This window comes from Tasmannia lanceolata, unplaced genomic scaffold, assembly GCF_043159265.1.
Source record: "Tasmannia lanceolata isolate RefF3 unplaced genomic scaffold, GAP_Taslan_0.1 ptg000011l, whole genome shotgun sequence".
Taxonomy (NCBI): domain Eukaryota; kingdom Viridiplantae; phylum Streptophyta; class Magnoliopsida; order Canellales; family Winteraceae; genus Tasmannia; species Tasmannia lanceolata.
In genome coordinates, this window is record NW_027518688.1 from 26,311,554 (window position 1) to 26,332,816 (window position 21,263).

The 21,263-nt window shown below is 36.6% G+C and overlaps 1 protein-coding gene across 1 annotated transcript; it reads right to left on the bottom strand.

The window, feature by feature from the left end:
• Window positions 1-240: 240 nt before the first annotated feature.
• VPS41 (vacuolar protein sorting 41) lies at window positions 241-17,916 on the bottom strand. The gene is made up of 19 exons (XM_077390955.1): window positions 17,578-17,916; window positions 15,827-16,096; window positions 15,539-15,718; window positions 15,213-15,470; window positions 14,676-14,808; window positions 14,485-14,575; window positions 9,826-9,928; window positions 9,038-9,141; window positions 8,872-8,965; window positions 8,605-8,760; window positions 8,445-8,507; window positions 8,209-8,274; window positions 7,404-7,604; window positions 6,622-6,699; window positions 6,418-6,537; window positions 6,189-6,269; window positions 5,996-6,081; window positions 1,263-1,344; window positions 241-781 (listed from the first exon to the last, which is right to left on the bottom strand). Exons 1-19 carry the CDS (start codon window positions 17,842-17,844, stop codon window positions 371-373), a joined length of 2,844 nt encoding a protein of 947 aa, XP_077247070.1. The 5' UTR covers window positions 17,845-17,916; the 3' UTR covers window positions 241-370.
• Between the last annotated feature and the right edge of the window lie 3,347 nt (window positions 17,917-21,263).

A 21,263-nucleotide genomic window follows, 5' to 3' on the forward strand; every position in this document is an offset into this window, starting at 1 on the left:
CCAATCAAGGGCCCTTCTTTAGATCTTTATGCAAGGGGTCCCTTGCCTCTATCATTCCTCTTAAAAATTTTATGTTAAAGTTTTTCAATTGGGCTTTCCTACAAGATAACCGGGCCAAAATTACACACTAATAGTGCAGGACCCAACTCTGGTCACTTCAATACCGGCCCGCCGGGCCCGTTAATTTCCAATGAGATTAGAAAGAGGAAGAAAAGAGACCTAGAGAGAGACAACCCAACCTGAAAAACAGAAGCTTTTTAAAAGAATAAATTAGAAATACGCACAACAATGGCAAGGAGGCCCAAAACTTGCCCAAAGGCACACCCAAACCCAAACCCACACCTACACACACTCAAACACACAAGCATGCTTACTTAGCCGCCGTGGTACATAAAATACAACGCACCCGAGACCCACCTGACTGAATATTTTCATCATCCTCCTCATCGGAATTTGATTCAGGTACCGCGGAAGGGGAATGAACACTAACATTGGCGGAATCAGAGGAACCGGTGAGGCAGGTGATGTGGTAGGCATGACAACAAAAGAATATAATGACTGAGAGGTTTTGAATCGACAATGGATCGAAGCACATACAACACCTTCCCCCACCCCTAGTTCTTGATTTTAGCTCCACTGTTCTCGCATTTGCTGATCTCTCAGTGACTTGAGTACCACTATTGTCGTCCCTCTTTGCACGTCCTTCTTCTTCTTCACTGGTCAGATAGACTCCACGCCGTGCCTCCTTAAAGTATTTCACCAGAAGGTTTACACAGTCCGCCTGACGGTTTCATGCAAATGTGAGGGAGTAAAGAGATTAGCGGTGCAACTAAAAGAGTTAATAGATAAACCTAAAGATAGAAAGGCTATAGGTTGTAAGTGGGTATTTCAACGAAAACTCATACCGGATGGATCAATTGATAAGTAGAAAGCTAGATTAATAGCAAAAGGATTTACATAAGAAGAAGGAATAGGTTATGAGGAAACATATTCTCCGGTAGCTAAATTGACATCCATTAGGATAATTATGTCAATAGTGGCATATCTTGAGCAACTTGGGTAGGGTCGGGATCAAGCTTTTGCTTAAAAATGAGTTGGAGACAGCCCAAACCCGACCTGATTTTATGGTGTATGGTAAACCCGAATTCCTAAAAATCAACCTAAGTTGGACCCCTAAAAGAGATGGAGCAAGTTTCTTCAGTGCATGCCGTGATTGCAGATTTTATAGCGAAGTAGTGGTATGAAAGAAAATGAAACAGTACCTTGAGGATATCGTTGCATCCGTGTCTGAGAGAAGTTTCTGTTCGGTAATCGGTGATGATTTTGACAAGACGATCCCTTAGCCTGCAAAAGAAATTCGGTGTGAAAAGAAAAAATATGAGAAAATCCAAAAGAACAACATGCACATGTACACGATACAAACATACATACATACTCCTAATATGATAGATGTGTTATAAGTTGTAAGTTTGAACATCATCAATCCTTCTTTCCAAGTTAACCAAAAAAATGAGTTTAGAACAGGATCTCTGCTAAATTATGAAAGAACTGCAGACTAAAGGATTGCCCAAAGTTGATATATTGTCACACAAGCTTAGCAGGTATGCTCATCATCATCGGAGTAGTGCACCTTCAAGCCAACAAATCAAGAGGCATAGCTTGACCATTAAAAAAACTCAAGTGAGTTACAGCTATATTCCATATAAAAACCTGAGACCCAGCTCCAAGCATAGGACGTGGAGGATTACTATAGAGGGCTCTAGAAAATGGCCATCCAAGAAAAGTTATGTTTCGCTCATACCAGCAAACCACACTGGTGGGACCAGCCATTAGATGAACCAACCCATTCTTCTAGTGTGCTGCACCACTGATGGGCCAAGGCTCCAAGCCACAAAAAATTCACCATCAAACAATGTTAAGCATCTGATTGGGTGCCTAAAAAATGACAGTTAAAAAACATATTTTCGAGCATTTTCTAAGGGGCCGTTTGGATACGCGGATTTTAGAATCAGGAATTTCTTCAAAATTGTAGCTAAGAGACGAGAAGAAGCGGACCAGCCGTCGTTTTTGATTCGTTTTCTACTTCTTGCCCTTCTTTCCGAAAGCAAGAGAGTAGCATATCCTCCCATATTTCCAGGTTTTAGAAATCTCAGGATGCAGGAGAGATTTTTAAAACCTGAATTTCTCACTTAAAATCCAAGAAACGTTGTCAGGACAGCATACAGCTGCTTGATCCTGAACCCTCTTTTACACTGTTTTCAAACTAAAAACCTGGATTCTAAAATCCGCGTATCCAAACGGCCCCTAAATATCGATCAAAACCGATATGAAATTACCGACTATGATGGTCGTGATCTCCTTCTCTGCATGCTGTATTGTGAATTTATGTAATGTCTTAATCATAGGCGCATCTTGTCCCTGTTTGTATGTCCTTTGATTTCGGAATAAAACTCAGTTACCTTTTCAAAAAAAAACACATGTTTTTGTTTCCATCCCCATAGAAATGAAATCTTTCACATGTATAAATTTCGATAACATTTCAGCCATCTTGACTGAAAAGCTACCACTTCACTGATTCTAATGACCTTGAGACTATCCATGGTAAAGCCAGTATCAACATAGTACCATCACAAAGATGAATGAGATTCAACGCAAGAATTTATCACAATGAAGCCAATCACAGTTAGGAACCACTAGCCCGACCAATTGGGCTTTATCTTGAGCTTTTTCTTTTTTGGTGCGGAAATAAAATTACATTAAAGCATAAAATAAACAAGTCCAGATAATTCCTCCATTATAAACTTGTTCACAAAATTAGGGCGACTTTTTCTTGAGCTTTTTCTTAGTATTTTATGATTTGTACCATGTAATTGAAGTTCATATCAAGTATGTGAAATCGTGATTCTGGAGTTGTGAGGGCCCATAAATTCTGATTATTTTTATGCTGTGAAATGATTTCCCAGAAATAAGTACCACTAAATGTGATACTTTCAGAAGTATTTCGTCTTACTGTACTCATAATAACTTGTAATTTGATAAATGGTTGAGGCTTTGTTTCTCAACATTGAGGTCTCAGGTTCGATCCCACCTACCTACGAATAAAAACTTGTAATTTGATAAATTATTCTTAGTGTGCATGTCCTTTTTTTTCCTAAAGATAGCCAATTTTATTGCAAAAAAGAAGACCGAGATGGCCAAACTACAAAGAAGACGGATACAGATAGAGGGGAGCCTAATATCAAGAACAACAGGATGAAGTCATGGTGAAAGAGAGTCGAACAAAGCCAAAGCTTCTTTAGAAACTCATTCTCTAGCTAAGCTATCCGCCACCTTGTTGGCCGAGCGACGGGTGTGCTTAAACACAATGGAAGAAGATCCCACCCAATCGAACATCTCATCGAAGAACCTATCAAATCTCCAAGGGTGATTTTGCGAACCTTGGAGCCACCTAATAACATTCTGGGAGTCCACTTCAACCACCACATTATCCAATCGACCTCTTGCCAACAATTTTAATCCTTGATGAACTGCACGCAATTCCACCTCCTCCTCCCTAATGGGACCCGCAAATGCCTAGATCACCTCCCCGAGATCATTTCTCAGGACCCCTCCAATTCCAGGCGGACCGGGATTTCCCATTCTTCACGTACATGTCCTATAACAATATTTTCTAAATTTTCTAGATTTCTCTAGAAAATACCATAAAATGTCAGGTATGGAGTCAGCTACTTTGAATCTATGTCCACTCAGATTCAACCCTCATTCGAGGTCCAATGTTTAAACTCTAATGGTAGACAAGAGCAATGCAGAAGATAACATGTCAATAGAATACGGATTTCCTTTTTTCTTTCGCCTTAAGCGATAATGAAAACCTCACAAAAAGAACAGAAAGAAATAAAAAAAGGAATAGTGATTCCTTAGTGAGCCTAGATCTCTACCTAACTCTCCACAAACCCACTGATCCAATCCTTCCCCATATTTCCAATTAGTAACAATATTGGACTTTGGGATAGAAATTAGTTTATTTCTATGATCTGCGGATACAAATTCGTTTGTTGAGTGTTGACATGGATATGAGGTGTTTGACATGGAGACCCCTAAAAATCTAGAAACGGCCAAACGGGGACATGCCAGTATGCGTACTTACATATAAAATTATTGATTACTACTAATAATTCGCAACATAATAAATATGGTATTTATTTAACAAACTAATAAATCTAAGGATTGGGCAACTACAACTCTACAAGTCTCAAAGAAATATAAGATAATCAATTAACAGTGCATTTATCAATCTAATCTAGTCATCTTCGGTCTCCAATATGAATCAAGAAAAAGAAACCACTAGGATACAATGAATATACTAGCTGAAGAGTGTTTGTTTAGTATTTTAGGTTTAAGGGGGGAAACAATAAATATTGCTTAAAAAGGAGTTAAAAGAAGGAGTTTTTATATGGTGTCCGACCATCAAGTACCTTCAAAATGGTACCACCCTTGATATTTGATCCAAGAGCAGCGCACTTTTTAAGATGCTGCTGTTGGATTAAATATCAAGGGTGGTACTTTTGATGTGCCACCTTGACGGGACTTCACGGTGGTCGGCCACTATATAATTTCTCTAAAAGAAGAATTAATATTAAAATAAGAGTTAATGATAAAAAGGCGAGGAAAACCAATAAATATTGCTTAAATAGGAGTTAAAAGAAGAATTAATAATAAAATAAGAATTAATGATAAAAGAGGAGGTAAACACAATATTCGATAATAAATGGTATTTCACTTGACACGGTACAATGATGTCTCAATGCGCCCACATTTAGCTGATACTTTGAATTGAGACTTTGAAAATTCAAGTATTGCTAAATCATTCTTCATTTTATGTTGATGAAATATGAGATTATTATCCATTTAGATTCAGTATAAATACCTTCCTTCCATTATTAATAACACTTATTAATTAATTTGGCTCTTGAATGCCACCAACTGATGGCTGCAGCAGGCTTACACCTACTGATCGTCCCCATCAATTGGATATGGGATTGTTATAGGCAAATCTCACCTCCGATTCTTAATGGCTAATGCAACAAGTACAAGTTGGTAATGGTCCAAAAGTTCTGAAAAAGACTATGATAAGGGACTCAAGGGGTGTGCCGAGATTGTGTCATGAGCAAATATTATTGGTTCCTTGTCCCAAAATAGCATGCCTTACTTTATAACGTGTTCTGTACAAAATATAAATCAAGAATAAGAATATCTAACTTCCCTAGCAGGTAAAATATCGAATCTATCAATAAAGAGAATTTGAACATAGAAGGGCACACACACACACACACACAGATATATATATATATATATATATATATATATATATATATATATATATATATATATATATATATATATGAGGAAAAGGATTGTGAGCTTGAGCGTTGGAACATATTCGTGAGCTTGAGCTCAAAAACCATTGAGGCCCACATTGTTAGGATGATCCAAAGCATTCACTAGAAAGGGCCTTACATAGATAGGGTGTGTACAAAAAATCAGCTCCATAGGATCATCCTAACCCATCCCTTTGTGGAGGTCAAAATGGACAGACCACAAATCTGCCCATTTTTGCCCTCCACTTTTGGAGGGGTTAGGATGATTCAATGGAGCTGATTTTTGGTACACACCCTATCTATGATAGGCCCTTGCAAATGAATGGTTTGGATCCTCACAGAAATTGTGGGACCCATGTGATCGGTGCACTCAAGCGCACCATTCCTTATTAGAGCTTGAGTGCACAAACATATTCCTCTCTCTCTCTCTCTCTCTCTCTCTCTCTCTATATATATATATATATATATATATATATATATATATATAATGGTAGAAGGGCATACATATTGCACAATCAAAACTCCACATCATGAAAATCATGAAATATGATCAGGAAACAAGCTAAAATAAAGATACATAATCATGTTGCAAACTACTTGGAGGTGATGAAACTGACCGGGGTATTTGTAATCCATTGGGCACCATATTAACTATATAAAGTGGATCAAGATTACCAACAGTATGCTCCAATAATACGCCTACCTGCCAATTTTCGGAAGCAAGAATCGACATTCAAACTCACAATGAAGGTACACAATAAAATAAATCAGTAGACTTTGGTGAAAATTTTAGGTATGCCTATTGTATACCATTTCAGGCTTGCGGAGACACTGTTTAATTAACACTTCCCAAAGTTCATCATCATGCTGCATCGTCACAAACTCTATAGCCTGTATATGGTTACAACACTTTAACCATCAATCTCCAATTTCAACATGCATACTGAATAACAGTTAGCAATTTGAAACGGGAAAAAAGAGTTTCAAACAAGAGGAACAACTTCTAAACAAAGAGTTTATATGAAGGTGATGAGTATACCTCCTCTATATCCTCTAACTTATTAATGATAACTGCCAATGCTTGTTTTGTATTTCCCATCCTTCCAAGGATGAAGACCTGCTCTCTCAGAAGATCTCTTTTCACGCAAATTTCATATGCCTGAGGGTCAAAGCCCAGGACATTGTTTTGTTACCATAAGGTAGAATGTGAATTTAGCTTAAGGCTTCTGGTTAAAATACAAACCTTATCAAGTTTATAATGCTGACTACTGCGAAGAAAAGGAAGCAGCATCCGTGGTTCATAGTCAGCATAGAGTTCTACCTATCAAGGTAAAAAAATCAGTAAGTAGATGATGCTAGCATACACATGGATGATGTATAATATTATGGGGATGGCTGATGTTTCCACCCCCAAAATTAGCAAATTCTCCCCATTTGATTTGCCCTTTTTTATTCGCACAGGTTGGGATTGGTGAAAAGGAAAATACATAAATTTATCAAAATGGTAAGGGAAAATTTCACATTTCTTGAAAATAAAAAGAAAATAAAAGCTCCTCTTCACAGTTTTCAGATGCAATTGGTTTCTAATGGACAGCAGATCTGTGGAGTTTGAATGAGAATGACAAGTAGATTACAGTTGGTGAAGGAGCTTGACTAGTTGATTGGGGCATTTCAATTGAGCCCCACAACAAAGCAACGGAGAAACCAGGTAAAAAAATTTGTTGAATCTCCCAATGACAATCCTCTGGTTATTCTTCAGAGTTTCATTTTTATTTTTCTTTATTTCCGAAAAATGAAGAGATCAGAGGATTGTGTGAGAGTGCCTCTGTTAAAAAGAAAATGATGATGACAAGCTGTCATCACTGAAATATTAAAGAAAGAATTCATGAATAAAAAGCATATGATCTCAGTGAAAATGATCAGGAAACTGTCTTTTCATGACATCATGGTATCACGAAGAAAATGTACATTAATTTAACAATAAGAAATGAACAGCAGCAACAAGAACTAAGAAATGAATGTCACCTGCAAATCATGGAATTCCTTTCCAGCATTAGGGTTGATTTCAAATAGTGAATGCAGATATAAGTGCAGGAAATATTTGTTATCACACTTTTTACTGGAAGCTAACAGTTGTGAAACTACTTCGGATGGAGTAATTAAGTCTCTGTGCTGGATCAATAGAGAAACTGCTCGCTTACAATCCAGTATCATCAGTTGGACAACCTGTAAAGCGGACAGGCACATAAGAGCAATTCAAGAAATGGTTATATATATATATATATATATCAAAATAATCGAGGTGTAAAAGACAATACTTGAGAGAGGAAATTTCAAAATTGTAACACTGGCTCTATGCATAGGATTGAAATCCAATGGAAAATGGCGTAAAGATAATCATCTCGGTGTCTTCTTCCACTAATCACCCAAGAGACTATTCTAACTTGGAAAACAATAACTAGTAAACATGATCTTCATTTATAAGTCAGTTGAGTACACTCATCACGTATGAACTTTGAGAGAAAAGTAGATGAGCAGAAAAGAATAAATGGCTGACCAGCACAAGTCACATTTTACTTGTTTACAGTCAAATTATTCCTTAAAACAGTTGGGCGTATATAACCGCTAAGAACGATAAATAATTTATAACTCCAACTAGATGCATACCAAGACAATATAAACTTTTCTAATGCATTCAAAATGTTCACAAGAAGATATATCATTCTTATGAGCTTCAATCAACTAATCATTACTTGCTGGTTATAGAAGTTCTTTGAGAGGTCAAGTAATTCCTTTCTGAGAATTTTCATCTGGTCTGGTAACAACATACCTTCTCATGAATAGCATCATGCAAGTTGTGTTTCTCAATGAAGTCGAATATCTCAGGTTTCATCAGCTGAAAAATAAAGAGAAAAGGAAATCAATCCAAAAGTTTAATAAAGGAAAATATTTATGCCCATAAAAAGATGAAAAACTTCAAGTACAATGTTTCAGCTTTAATTTTGAAAGCTACTCCATGGAAAAGGGTTGTAAGTCTATGCTTATTGATATATCTGGAGTACTTACATCAGCATATAATGCAAGGGCTTTTTCATACTGTGTATCGATCACATACAACTCAGCCAATGCCTGTCGTGGAGAAACCTTAAAACTGTGAGAAACCAGAAACATAGAGGCTGAGAGAAATTAATACACCTATACGAAAGGACAAAAATTGTAATCCAACCTCTTTCAGTGCTTCAGTCATAGAGGACGTATTAAGCTGAGGTTCAATTGCAGATATAACAGGCAAGGCAGAATATATCACTGGTGGCCAAGATTTAATAGTTGACAATAGGTCCTTGTGAAAAGATGGAATAGTTGCTAGAGCTACGAGGGAAACCTGCAGCAAGATAAATAATACTTGCAGACTGATAAATCCCATAAATAGCATATCTAACTGTAAATTGTAAGATCAAGCAAAGTTTGCAGAGATATATGCTGATTAACCGACCTCATAAGCAGTGTCACGAAGCCTTGGGTTTTCTGTAGGTATGTATGGAACCAACACAGGAAGCTGGCGGAGATGAGCGAAGTGGAAAACCCATCTGTGAAAAACGGTCCAGATATTAACAAGAAGGATGAACACAGAAAAGTTATAACAGTGAATATTTATTTACCTTTCCCATGCTGAAGCTGACCCACGCAACAACTTGGGGCATAAAGATGCAGCCTCCGCATACTTCCTTTCCAAAATCAGATGATCAAGGTATCTCGAGCCCACCTTAACATACAAAGGAAAAATATATTTGAATACAGATAATGGTGATTCTCAATTTAATACAAGACTTAAAAAGATTGCAATATTTATTGCAATTGGTTGTATACTAAACAGAATCTTTTTTTAAAAAATTCACTAAAAACCTGGAATATTCCAAAAGAACATGCAAATGACCTTGGATATAAATGCAAGTGCAAGAGCAATCAAGCACACTGGCAGATACACATGACCAAACCAGTGAAAAGGAAGAGGCAGAGGAGACAAAGGTCATCTTTGATATTTCATGGAGTCAGAGAGATGATATTTAAAATGAATTGAACTGGAAAAATATGAGTGTCAAAGTTCCATTCAGGCAGCTGTAACTGCGAGCATGTCTCTGAACATTATAAAGTGGAATCGACATGCTAATTCTGAAAATAAAAGGCTCACTTGTTTTTTATTCATCCATCAGCACAAGTTGCACTCTGTGCCATTTTCATTAAATTTGAATGGAAATAAATTTACATTTCGTTTTGATTGACCTCCTTAATCCGCAGAGTTCAAATTCAGGCTGCAGTTCAAGTTACTGAAGTTAGCTAGACATTTAGTTGCAAGCTTGCCTGAATGACCGTGTTCAGCCGGTTGGTCTAACGACAACAGAAAAAAAAAATAAAGAAAAAAAATTGAGGAAACTAATGATATTAATACCTCGTCAAGAAGCTCAGTTCGTCCTTTCCCTGCTTCAACTGCAGCTAATGCTTTTTCATGCCATCCATGCTGAAGAAGCCAAGAAATGCGATCTTCAGCATCCCTGGTGACAAGAAACATATGAGCATTTCCTCGACCAAATCCAAATTTGCATATTTTAAATAACAAAATTCTGTAAATATTATTGAGATTCTCAAGAAAAGCCAAAATAATTAAAAGTCTACTCAGCTGGATCAAGCATCAAGACCATTAGGCATTGATAATGATAGTATGCTTCTTTTTTTTGTTTTGATCGGTAATGATAGTATGCTTGGATGACACTTTTGTATCACATGGTCTTGTACGAGCTTCATTAAGTTGTAAACAAAGTAAGGTAAAAACTACGCACAGAAAAATGATTGAATAGAGAATTTTAAACGAGAAAGAATGGGTCATCATGAAAGATCTTCCTCAAGAATTTGAGATGTCTTCCGTATGATTTGAATAGCATTTTGTGGCTTGAGGTCAGAACATAAAAGTCACACTCTCTTCACTTTATCCAATCTAAAAGAAGTATTATTGAATAGCTTGGCATGACTGAACGTATGCTCCCCATTAAGTATCTTGGTCTCCCCTCTTTTCTCGATAAGAATTTTTTAAGTTGCTTTTCTTCTCTCATTGGAAAAATTCAAAATATGATTTGGGGATAGAAATCAAAACTGCTCTATCAGGATAGAAGGTTAGAGCTCATCAAATCTGTCATAACCAGCTACCAAATTTACTAGATGATGGTTTCCTATTTAAAGAAAGAAAAACCTCTATAGAATTGAAGAACACTATTAAGAATTTTTTCTATAATTTGTGGACATGGACTCGTGTGCCGAGTGTCAACACGGATACGAGATGTCCGACAAGGTACCCACTAAAAATCTAGAAGCGGAGACACGCCCATACGCTTACGTACATATAAAATTACTGAATACTCATAGATCTTCATTTAACAAACTAATATATCGATAAGTAACTATAAGCCTAAAGACTCTAAACCAAACATGAGATAATGAGAAGGATAGAATGTATATGACATTGACAGAAGAGTTTGCTTAAAGTTTTAAGATTTGGTGAACAAACTAATAAATCAATTAAGTAACTATAATTCTAAAGACTCTAAAACCAAACATGAGATAAATGAGTGGGATAGAATGAATATAATATTGGAAGAAGAGTTTGCTTAGAGTTTTAAGTTTACTAGGGAGAGCTTAGAACAAATATTAGCTATAGAATAGTTAATAATAAAAGAGGAGGAAAATGCAATATTCAATAATAAACAGCATTTCAAGCTTGACACGGTACAAAAATGTGTCAACAAGCCCACATTAAGTTTAACATTGCTAGCAGTACGTTTACAAGTGTCAAAAGAAGTGTCGATAGTGGATACGTGTCGACACGTGTGTCAACAACAAATTCAAAGCGTTGGCTAAATCATAGATTTTTTTGGTCAGGACAGGATCTTACGAAAAAGACTCATATTGTTAGCTACAGTGATATATGCAGGTCAAAGTTGCAAGGTGGCTTAAGAATTCGATTTTTTGAGAGATTGTAACTCTACAATTGGCATACTGTTTGTCAAATTCCATCATTATGGAGGGATTGCGTTACCAAGAAGAAGATATATATTAGAAATTAATCTCACAGTTTACATTTCATGGGGATGGAGATCTATCCCAAGCATTAGAGACTGCAAGCCTCTACAAGATTTCGGTTTGGTATTAGGCATAATGTAATGTTCAGGTTTGATCTGTGGCACCCTATGGCATGGAAAAGCTGCTACTTGACCTATGGCAACCTAAGGATATAAATGTAGCAAAGTATATTGAAGATATGGATTAGTTCAGATAGTGTGGTTGTGGCGTTTTCCCTGCTTGTGACCAGCTCTGAGCAGTGATCTTTTGCCATTTTCCCTAATAAAATTTATTACCATTAAAAAAAAAAAACATTGAAGAGGTTGCAAGCATAGTTTTAAAAACCCCCGGCGTCATCGTGGACTCCCCTGAGTCGAATCCCTTTTCCCTTGGCTGCGTTCTGTGTTTTGCCACCGTGTTTTTATTGCCCTACAGAGTCAATAAAAACTCCCCTTGCTCTCCCGAGTTATGACTCCGTCAATCAGGTACTCAGCCACGTCAACCGGGTTCTTGGCCGCGTCGTCGACAAGGATTTTTCTTGGCCGCATTTTGACCCGCATCCGCATTTTTAAACACTGGTTGCAAGTGCTAACAAAATAAAACTCTAGATTCGGTTCCCACAACCAGTCGCCCATCAACCATAGCTACTTGGTTTAACTGCCGTATGTATGAGAGATATGTCAATCCTCTCTCGGCATTTTCAACTGAGTTTCTACTTCAGTAGCTAATTTAATTGCATCCACCATCATCCATACATTTAGTATGAAACTTGATTTTGAATAGGAAGTGAGAATCCATCAATAAACAGGAAACTCCAGATTCAGGTAAATTATGACCTTTAGAGTAGAAAATTTTCTTCAGTATACTCTCATACTCTTTTATCTTTTTTGTTTCAGGTTTTGAGATTTTTCAAGAAAAAGTGTGAACACAATCACCAAAAGAGACTTACCTTTAAGCTGTTTCTTCACTGTCTCCCAATTAACGATCTCCTTTCCATGCAATCACAAATCATACGATCTCCTTTCCATGCAATCACAAATCATTTGAAGCTAATCCTACCAATGGGGGGATATATCCATTCACCTTCAAAACCGCTAATTTCACCTTTTTTTTCTCAGGCACACCGTCGTAGTTGTCAATAGGAATCTAGAATCTCCACGTTGATATAAACATCACATCCATGACTTGTCACTAGAAATGTCACTAACACAATCGTTGTGTCAAAAACCAAAATTCTATTCTATCCCAGTCAGCTTGTCTCAAATTCTCCCTACCACAATTGACACCCCACAAATCTTCTCTACAACAATCTTTTGTTGACTATTCATCTTTGTCTACCATAATCAGTGTCAGAATTCTTATCAAATACAGTCAACAAGTAGAAAATCCTCTCTACCGGGAGTGCCAGAAAACGTATCTATTACATTTCCGGCTTCTACCTGGTTATCACGTGAGAAATAGTTGTAGAAAGGATTTTCAGGATCTTCCAGATCTATGGATGTAGAATCCAGCATGCTGCAATCCCGAAAAATCCAACATTAGTCGTTCTCTAAACATTTGCATTTCTTCATCTCTCTAAACATCACAATCCAGAATGTCTCATCCAACCTGTCTGCCAAGTTCATGGGCAGCCATGGAGCCCAAAAGTTGAAGAAGTCACGAGATTCGACAGGTATTTGATGGATCAATATGGCTCTGAGGCCAAACTGATGCAGCCCTAGAGCTTAAAACCGTAGATTCCAATGGAAATAAAGCAAGTAGAAGAAACTAAAGCAGAAATAAACTGAATTGATAAGTTTGAGCTCAAACTTAGGAGTCCAAAGCCTCAATTAGACAGAAGAAAAATGATTCGCGTTTTTCAAGTAGACAACTCAAAACCCATTTAAACTAATCCTAAATATCAGTTACCAATCACCATAAATTCCTCAAAAAAGGAATAATCAGTTCTAACATGATGAACTAGGACTCCTATACAGGATTCTTCTCTAAATGGTCTTCCCTCGTCTTCCTTTTTCTTATCCATTAATGTAATATCAGACTCTAGTCCTGTTTTCTTTTTCTTATCCATTAATGTAATATCGGATTGTGGGCAAGGTTTTAAATCTCGGTTTCGGTTTTGGTATAAAATTTCGGACGAAATCTTGTAAAATCAGAGAAGAGAAATTTCCGAAATTTCACCGAAACGTCCTAAATTTCGGGCGAAATTTTGTACTTTTCCAAAACTCTGTGCATTTCGTTTCGTTTTCTGCCGAAACTGAAATATTTCGGCCGAAACGTACCGAAATTTAAAACCATGATTGTGGGTCATCCTGAACTGCTTCTTGAGGGAAATTGAAGAGTTGTCTTTCTTACAAAGGTCAGCCGTCAGCCTACCATCTCTAATTTTTTCTTTAAAATATGCATGGCTCTGCAGTCTGCAGTGCACCATGTTAGACTTTGGCTCATGACATATGATATGGGCTGGATTTATCGCAAAACCTCTATTGAGAGGACTTCTATTTTTAGTTAATTGTGACTAGCTATTTCTAAAGACTGACAGGTCTGAAATGTCCATAGTGTTCAAAAATTGACATAGCAATTGGTGGTGGTCTTCTTGTATTTTAAATTAGTTATATATTTATTATACAGTAATAATGTATTTCTAATAACCAAGATGCATTTTTCTTTATCTTATTCTTTATGAACTAAAAATTATACCAACATCATTATATATCTGTATGGTTGTGTTAGCATTGAATAGTGTCCTGTCTCCCACATCAAGACACGTCTTAAATGAGTGTGCAGTTGTGGACACAAAAACAGGTGTTCTTATGTAAGTGCATATGTTTGAGTCGTGAATATATGTATATGGATGAAAGCACATAAAATACAAAATAGTGAATACGTCTGCTTTTCAAATTACATAACAGTTTTAACCCTCCAAATTTCTGAATGTTAGTGATCACTACAGAAAATCAGCATACAGAGACCATGAAAAGAAAACACATGTGACACTAACCTAGGCTTTGCAATGACAACATCCTTGGGAGATACTATGTAGTACAAAGGTTCATCACCAGCAGCCCACTGACCACCCGCATAGCTGCTTCCTACATTGAAATGCATAAGCAGTTACCATAATGTGCAAGTACTTTCACCTCATGTCAAGATGACTTGACAGTAATTATAAAAAATAGAGAGATCACATACCTGTAAAAGGAGCATGAGCAAGTGCATAATCCTTTGCCTTGTAATGCTCAAAGCCATGCACAGGCAGAGCATCCATAGCAAGTTCATCATTTTTCCAAGTGACTATGCGTACTTCTGGCCTCTGTGCAGTTCCCTGCTCAAACATTTACACATCTTAAACTAAGTATAACTACTCCAACACCAAGTATCTACATTCAGCCCCATATTGACAAGAATAAAATTAAATAGAATACAATAAAAACAGTCAACTAACAAAACCAGAGTCATATTTTAAGTAAAAGCAACAACCAAACAATAAATTAAATCCAAGAAATTCCATAATGAAAATGTCTACAGAAAGGAGAATCATCAGAACAGTTGATGATTATTAGAATGAAGACATAGTTTCAATATGGGATATAAATTTTGTATCAGTCTGCAAGTACTATGTTTCCCTTAAATTAAGACATAGTTTCAATACAGAATACAAAATTGCAGTAATGAAGACAAACATAAGAATTTTGCATTCTGTAACTAATTAAATGAAGGGAGACATACCTGGCGAGAAGGAACGGTGCTACTAAATTCTTTATCTCCATTCTCTTCTTCAGGAATATAAGCTAGAACAACCAAAGCATCACCATAGGGTGCAATTCCAGAAATGAAATAACTGGTCTGGAATGATGCCACAATGTCCACATGATCCCCACTTGATACATGGATATTCCTTTGTGTCCCATTAACTCCAGATGGATTCATTCTAATTGCAGCAATTTTTACAGATGTTCCCCACCCAATAACCAAGAGTGTATCATCCTATATAAATGAAAACAACAGTTAGCATTGATCTTAGTGATCAAGAAAAACACAAGTCTTTTACCTACCTGCCAAACTAAGTGAGGGAGTAAGAGCTCAGGGCGGGGGCTTCCTCGAGGCCTCTCGATAAATGTAATGCGCTGGTCATTTGCCATATCATAAACTTTCACACCCGCATCGTTAGCCCAAGCAATAAGACTCGTTCTCCACTTCACTGCGTGAATCGGACCTTCACCAGAGTGTAAAACCTGGAGAAAACCTACATCTCTCTCATTCACATATATTAAATTATGGGGTTTTTACTTTTCTTTCCTTTTACTTTTTTTTTTGGTATTCCGACATTAAATCACACAAACCTGGTCACGGTAGCCGAGCCATTTTTTGCTGTTTAGAAAGAGATGACCTGCTAAACCACCAGCGACGAATCTCCGTGAAGCTTTCCTTGAATAATCCGGATCAAGAGCGATGGCCTTCATCGGTCTATGATACTCAAACTTGAATTTCTCATCAGTGAAAAGGCTGTTGATAACTACGTATCCATCATCTGAACAGCTACCTATATATTCCCCTTCTCTGTCAAAGCTAAGGTCATTGACAGTAGCTGTATGAGCAGAGAATTCCTTTACCTGTCAGGTCAGAATTGTTTAAATACATGAGATTATGTCACACACATATTGATTTATCGCATGATTAAACACCAATTTAAAGAGTGATCACTAGTTAGTAGATTATCTTTGCATCTATCACCATGAGATTATGTCACACACATATTGGTTTATCACATATCTCTTTATTTATTGATTTTCTTAGGTTTTTATATCTTTGTTGGTTTCTCATAAACTCCAATTTAAAGATTGATCACTAGTTAGTATATTATCTTTGCATCTATCAAATGTATAATAGCTTCTCAAAATCGTTTACATCCATCAGATCATGTCTCACACACACACACACACACACACACACACACACACACACACACACACATTGATCTATCACATATCTCTTTGTTTATTGATTCTCTCATTTTATTTTATTTTTATATTTTTGTGCTTTTTACAAAGTTCGTAAGACTGCAATTCAAACTGTTAAGACAGCTGAAGCATACAAAACCAATACAAGTCGCAGACTCACGGATTTGACTGATCCTAATCAAATAAAAAATACATATTTACATTATAATCCAATTTAAAGAGTGGCCACTAGTTAGTAGATTATCTTTGCGTCTATCAAAGGATTAATAGCTTCTCAAAATTGTTTACATCCATCAGATCATGTCTCACACACATATTGATTTATCAAATATCTCTTTGTTTATTGATTTTCTCATTTTTTTAAATCTATTTTTACTGTTTTCAGGAAGTTCGTCAGACTGTAATTCAAACCGTTAAAGCAGCTGAAGCATACAAAACCAATACAAGTCGCAGATCGTAATCAAATAAAAAAAATACATGTTTAAAGAGTGATCACTAGTTAGTAGATCATCTTTGCATCTATCAAAAGTATAATAGCTTGTCAAAATTGTTTACATCCATGAGATTATGTCTCAAATACACATTGATTTATCATAAACTCCAATTTAAAGAGTAATCACTAGGTTTCTTTTTTTGTTTTTTTGATGGACAAGAGTAATCACAAGTTTATAGATTATCTTTGCATCAATTAAAAGTATAATAGCTTGTCAAAATTGTTTATATCCATGAGATTATGTTTCAAACACATATTGATTTATCATAAACTCCAATTTAAAGAGTAATCACTAGTTAGTAGATTATCTTTGCATCATCTAAGGTATAATAGCTTCTCAAAAATTGTTTAAATCCATGAGATTATATCTCACACACATTAATTCATCACACATCTCTTTGTCTATTAATTTTCTTACTTTTTTTTTATATTTTTGTGGATTTCAAGAAGTTCGTTAGACTGAAATTCAAACCGAAGCATAAAAAACAATACAAATCTCAGATTCGAAGATTCTACAAATCGTAATCAAATAAAAATAAATATTTAGATCAAATTCTCACATATGCGAAGAAAAAGAGGGAAATTGAGAAAATAATTCGGAAAGTTTTGTTAATTTGGATTGAGGAAAAAGGAAAAAGACCTGATTTCCTTGAAAATCGAGGATGTGAACGGTTCCGTCATGAGTACCGAGAGCGATCATACGTTCTGCGACGGAAATTGACGAAGCTGCATCACTGGAGAGAAGAGAAGGTATACTGCCTCCCATTCTCTGGTATTTGAGTCGAGGTTCGTCTTCTTCTTCTTCCTCTTGTTCTTCTTCTCTCTCTTCTTCTTCGTCTTCATCTTCTTCTTCTTCTTCTCTCTCATCGTCTCCTTCTACACCATTTTCTGTGGGATTTTGGGCCATTTTTTTGCCTTTGGCCTGCCCTCTCTCTCTCTCTCTCTCTCTCTCTCTCTCTCGTGCTTTTTCGATGTGAAGAAGAATAAAAATGATGAGAATGATGTTGCGAGAGGACTTCCTATGAGATAAGTATGAGAAGCTTAACCTGGGCCCGCCTGGCCTTTACTATTTAAGATATTTTATATACAGTTGGGCCCACCCAAGGTTTTAAATTTCGGTCCTCATCGAAAATTCGAAACTGAAATTTTAGCCGAAATCCTGAAATTCCTCAGAGGCTCTAAATGTCGTTTGTTTTTGGGCCGAAATTTCGGCTGAAATTTTGTACAGGAATAAAAAATAATGTTTTATCAAAAATTTTACCGAAATTTCTAACAAAAATTGGGGTGAATTTTGGCAATTTCGGTTTCGGTCCTCATTGAAATCTGAAATTTCGGTCCGAAATTCCAGATTTAGGCCGAAATTTAAAACCTTGGCCCCACCCGATGATCTAAACCGTTCATTTGTTGATTTCCACTGTAGATAGACCGTGTTAAAAAATCATCTCAATGGATTATGCTTAGTGTAAATTGGACGGTTAGGAACACAGAATCTCGTTTTGTGAAAAAATAAAAATAAAATGGCACAGACCGTTAGAGCCACGTCCACTAAAAGACAAAATAAGGGAGCTCAAATCCCCATAAAAGCAATAATAAATAGCAAAATACACCTTTAAAAAGGTGAAATTAACGGTGATGTCATTGTCACTCCCGTTTTTATTTTCCAAACGGAATCCAGTTTTCAAAGTGTTTTCCAAATTAGACAAAAAACACACACAATGGTGCAGAGAATCAATGGTTTACATCATCCAATTATGTGGATCCTAGCAAAAATGAAAGGTTTAAATCGTCCAGTTATGTGGACCCTATCGTACCCTATCCTCTCATGGCTAGAACATCTCCTAGTACCATTTCTCTTCACATAACAGGAAAATGCTAATAAGAAGAAAGGCACAGCTGGGCTGATTCCTAAGGCCCTGTTCGTTTTCAGATTGTGACAATCGATGGTGAGGGGCCCAACCTATTATTTGCCCGAATTTGTATTTTTGGCCCCCCACCATCGGTTGTCACAATCGGAAACTAACAGGGCCTAAGAAGACACTTAATTGGTCCCACTTCTTCCTCAAATCAGATCCGTTGATCATAACAGAAACGATATTTCTGCCAATATGCCATTGAGAAAACTTTGATTGGGTGAACCTAGGCCCTTGGATGACCGTGTGGGACCCAAAACTTGACTTTTGAAATCGATCTTAAAAGTGGCTTTCTGCCTAGAAGTTCTTAATATAATATCGCAAGCAAACACAGATCCACTGTTACTGGACTATCTAAGTGTGAGGCCCTATATCTGCTCTACACGTGGCATGCCCTATCTAAAATTCGCTATAACTTGGACTATCTAGGCCACAAGCCATGTATCTAACGGTCAGGATTAACCAATAGAGGAGTGTTTTGTAGCGTGACCTATCTATAATGAGCCCAACAACTAAACACATCGTATCATCAAATGAGTGATCACATTTATATAATTTCTATTTCTTTTCTTTCTTTTCTTAGGTATTTTTGAGAAACTAACAAGAGAAAAGGGTCTTTTAATCAAGAAAATGCTAAAAGGAAAGTCACTTTTACGTGCCTTTTTTAAAGATAATTATGGGGCCCCACTTTGCCTTGTATATGTGATCAGACCAAGGCACTCTGAACGGTTGATTTTGTAATCTTTTATCTTAGGAATGGGACCAAGACTTTTCACAAAAAATTATCTTTTTACCATTTACAGTAAAAGTGACTTTCTTTATGGTTAATCAAGAACTGTTCTTGTAGCTTTATTTTACTTTCTCAGTCAAATTTTCATTTGAAATGTAAAGATTAAGGTGTGAAATATCCATTTGCTTTCTCTCCATGAACCTTTGGTGGGCCTTCAAACCATGGTTTTAAATTTCGACCGAAATCCGAAATCGATTAAAACCGAAACGGTCATTTATTTCGGCCGAAATTTTGGAATTTCGGTCGAAATTTCAGTTTTTCCGAAATTTGACCCAAAAAATCCGTTTTTTATTAATTTAATAAAATATTAGTTTCGGGTTTTGTACTAGATTTCTACCGAAATTTTGAAATTCTTGAAATTTCAAAATTTCAGGGTCCGAAACCGAAATTTTAAACCTTGCTTCAAACAAATTGTGCCCAAGTGTTTTTTTTTTTTTTTTTTTCCGAATCATTGGGCGTATAATGAAATGGAAAAGACTTTGGTTTGTTTGATATTGGTAGTACTGATGTAATTTGATTTCCATTTGATTGTCCCCGTCTCCTTTAATGTTTCCGTCTTCGTTAATTTACAACGGACGAACACTTCACGACAAAGCAAAGGACCATCTCCTCCTTTTTAAAAACTCACCTCTAAATAATTACTAAAGTACCCTTAAATCAACCAACGATCCTGATTTTCTAGACACAGCCTGCCTATGAAAGGACTCAAAAAAAATTAACGGTTTAGATCATTCAATCATGTAGGCCCCGCTGTGCTTTTTGGGTTACACGTGCATGAACCACTTAAAAGCTCTATTTATTCAGCGAGATTGTATAGTGGTCCCCATCTATTTGGAAGACCTAAAGCATTCATTTGCTAGTCCCCACAGTAGATGGTTAAATCTTCTCTATAGGATGATCCAACTGTGGAAATTTTTTTTGGGGCCAGCCGAGAAAATAAATGGTTTAAATCATCTAAATAGATGGGCCCCACCTACCTTTTCTGCATTTTAATACCTCTTATTTAACGCCTTCCTTGATTCGTAACTCATACTTAGAAAATCAAACAATGGATATGAACTTTGTCCAATAGGATTCAAGTTAAACTTTAAATTGCATGTCTTGGATCGATCTGTACGATTAATCGATTATAGACCTCTCCAATGTGTGATATCCAATTATCCATGGATGCAACTTCTTGCAGGGCTTTGGCTGTAAAGAGGGGTCGTCCCTCTTTTTTAAAAGCAGACAGAGACATTTTGGGTCCAAGGGACCATCTTCTTCTGTGTGGAGTTAGTTGGAAAGGAGATTTGATGGGAAAAGCAATGTTGGATTGTTGGGGATGTGTATTGAGATGTTCCCTCGCCTTGTACCGTTTGGATGCACTAAAAAGTGGGGATGTTAAAAAAAAAAATTTATTTTCCATTTCCTAGTTTTATTTAGGGGCTGTTTGGATACTCAGATTTTAGAATCTTAGATTTCTTGAAAATCCTGGATAGGAGAAAAGAGACGAAGGAGGCCGCCCGTTTCACATCTCTTTAGAATCTTGGATTTTAAGTAAGAAATCTGTTCCTCATCTTGAGATTTCTAAAACCTGGAAACATGGGATGATCTCCTTCTCTCTTGCTGACACAAAGAAGGGCGAGG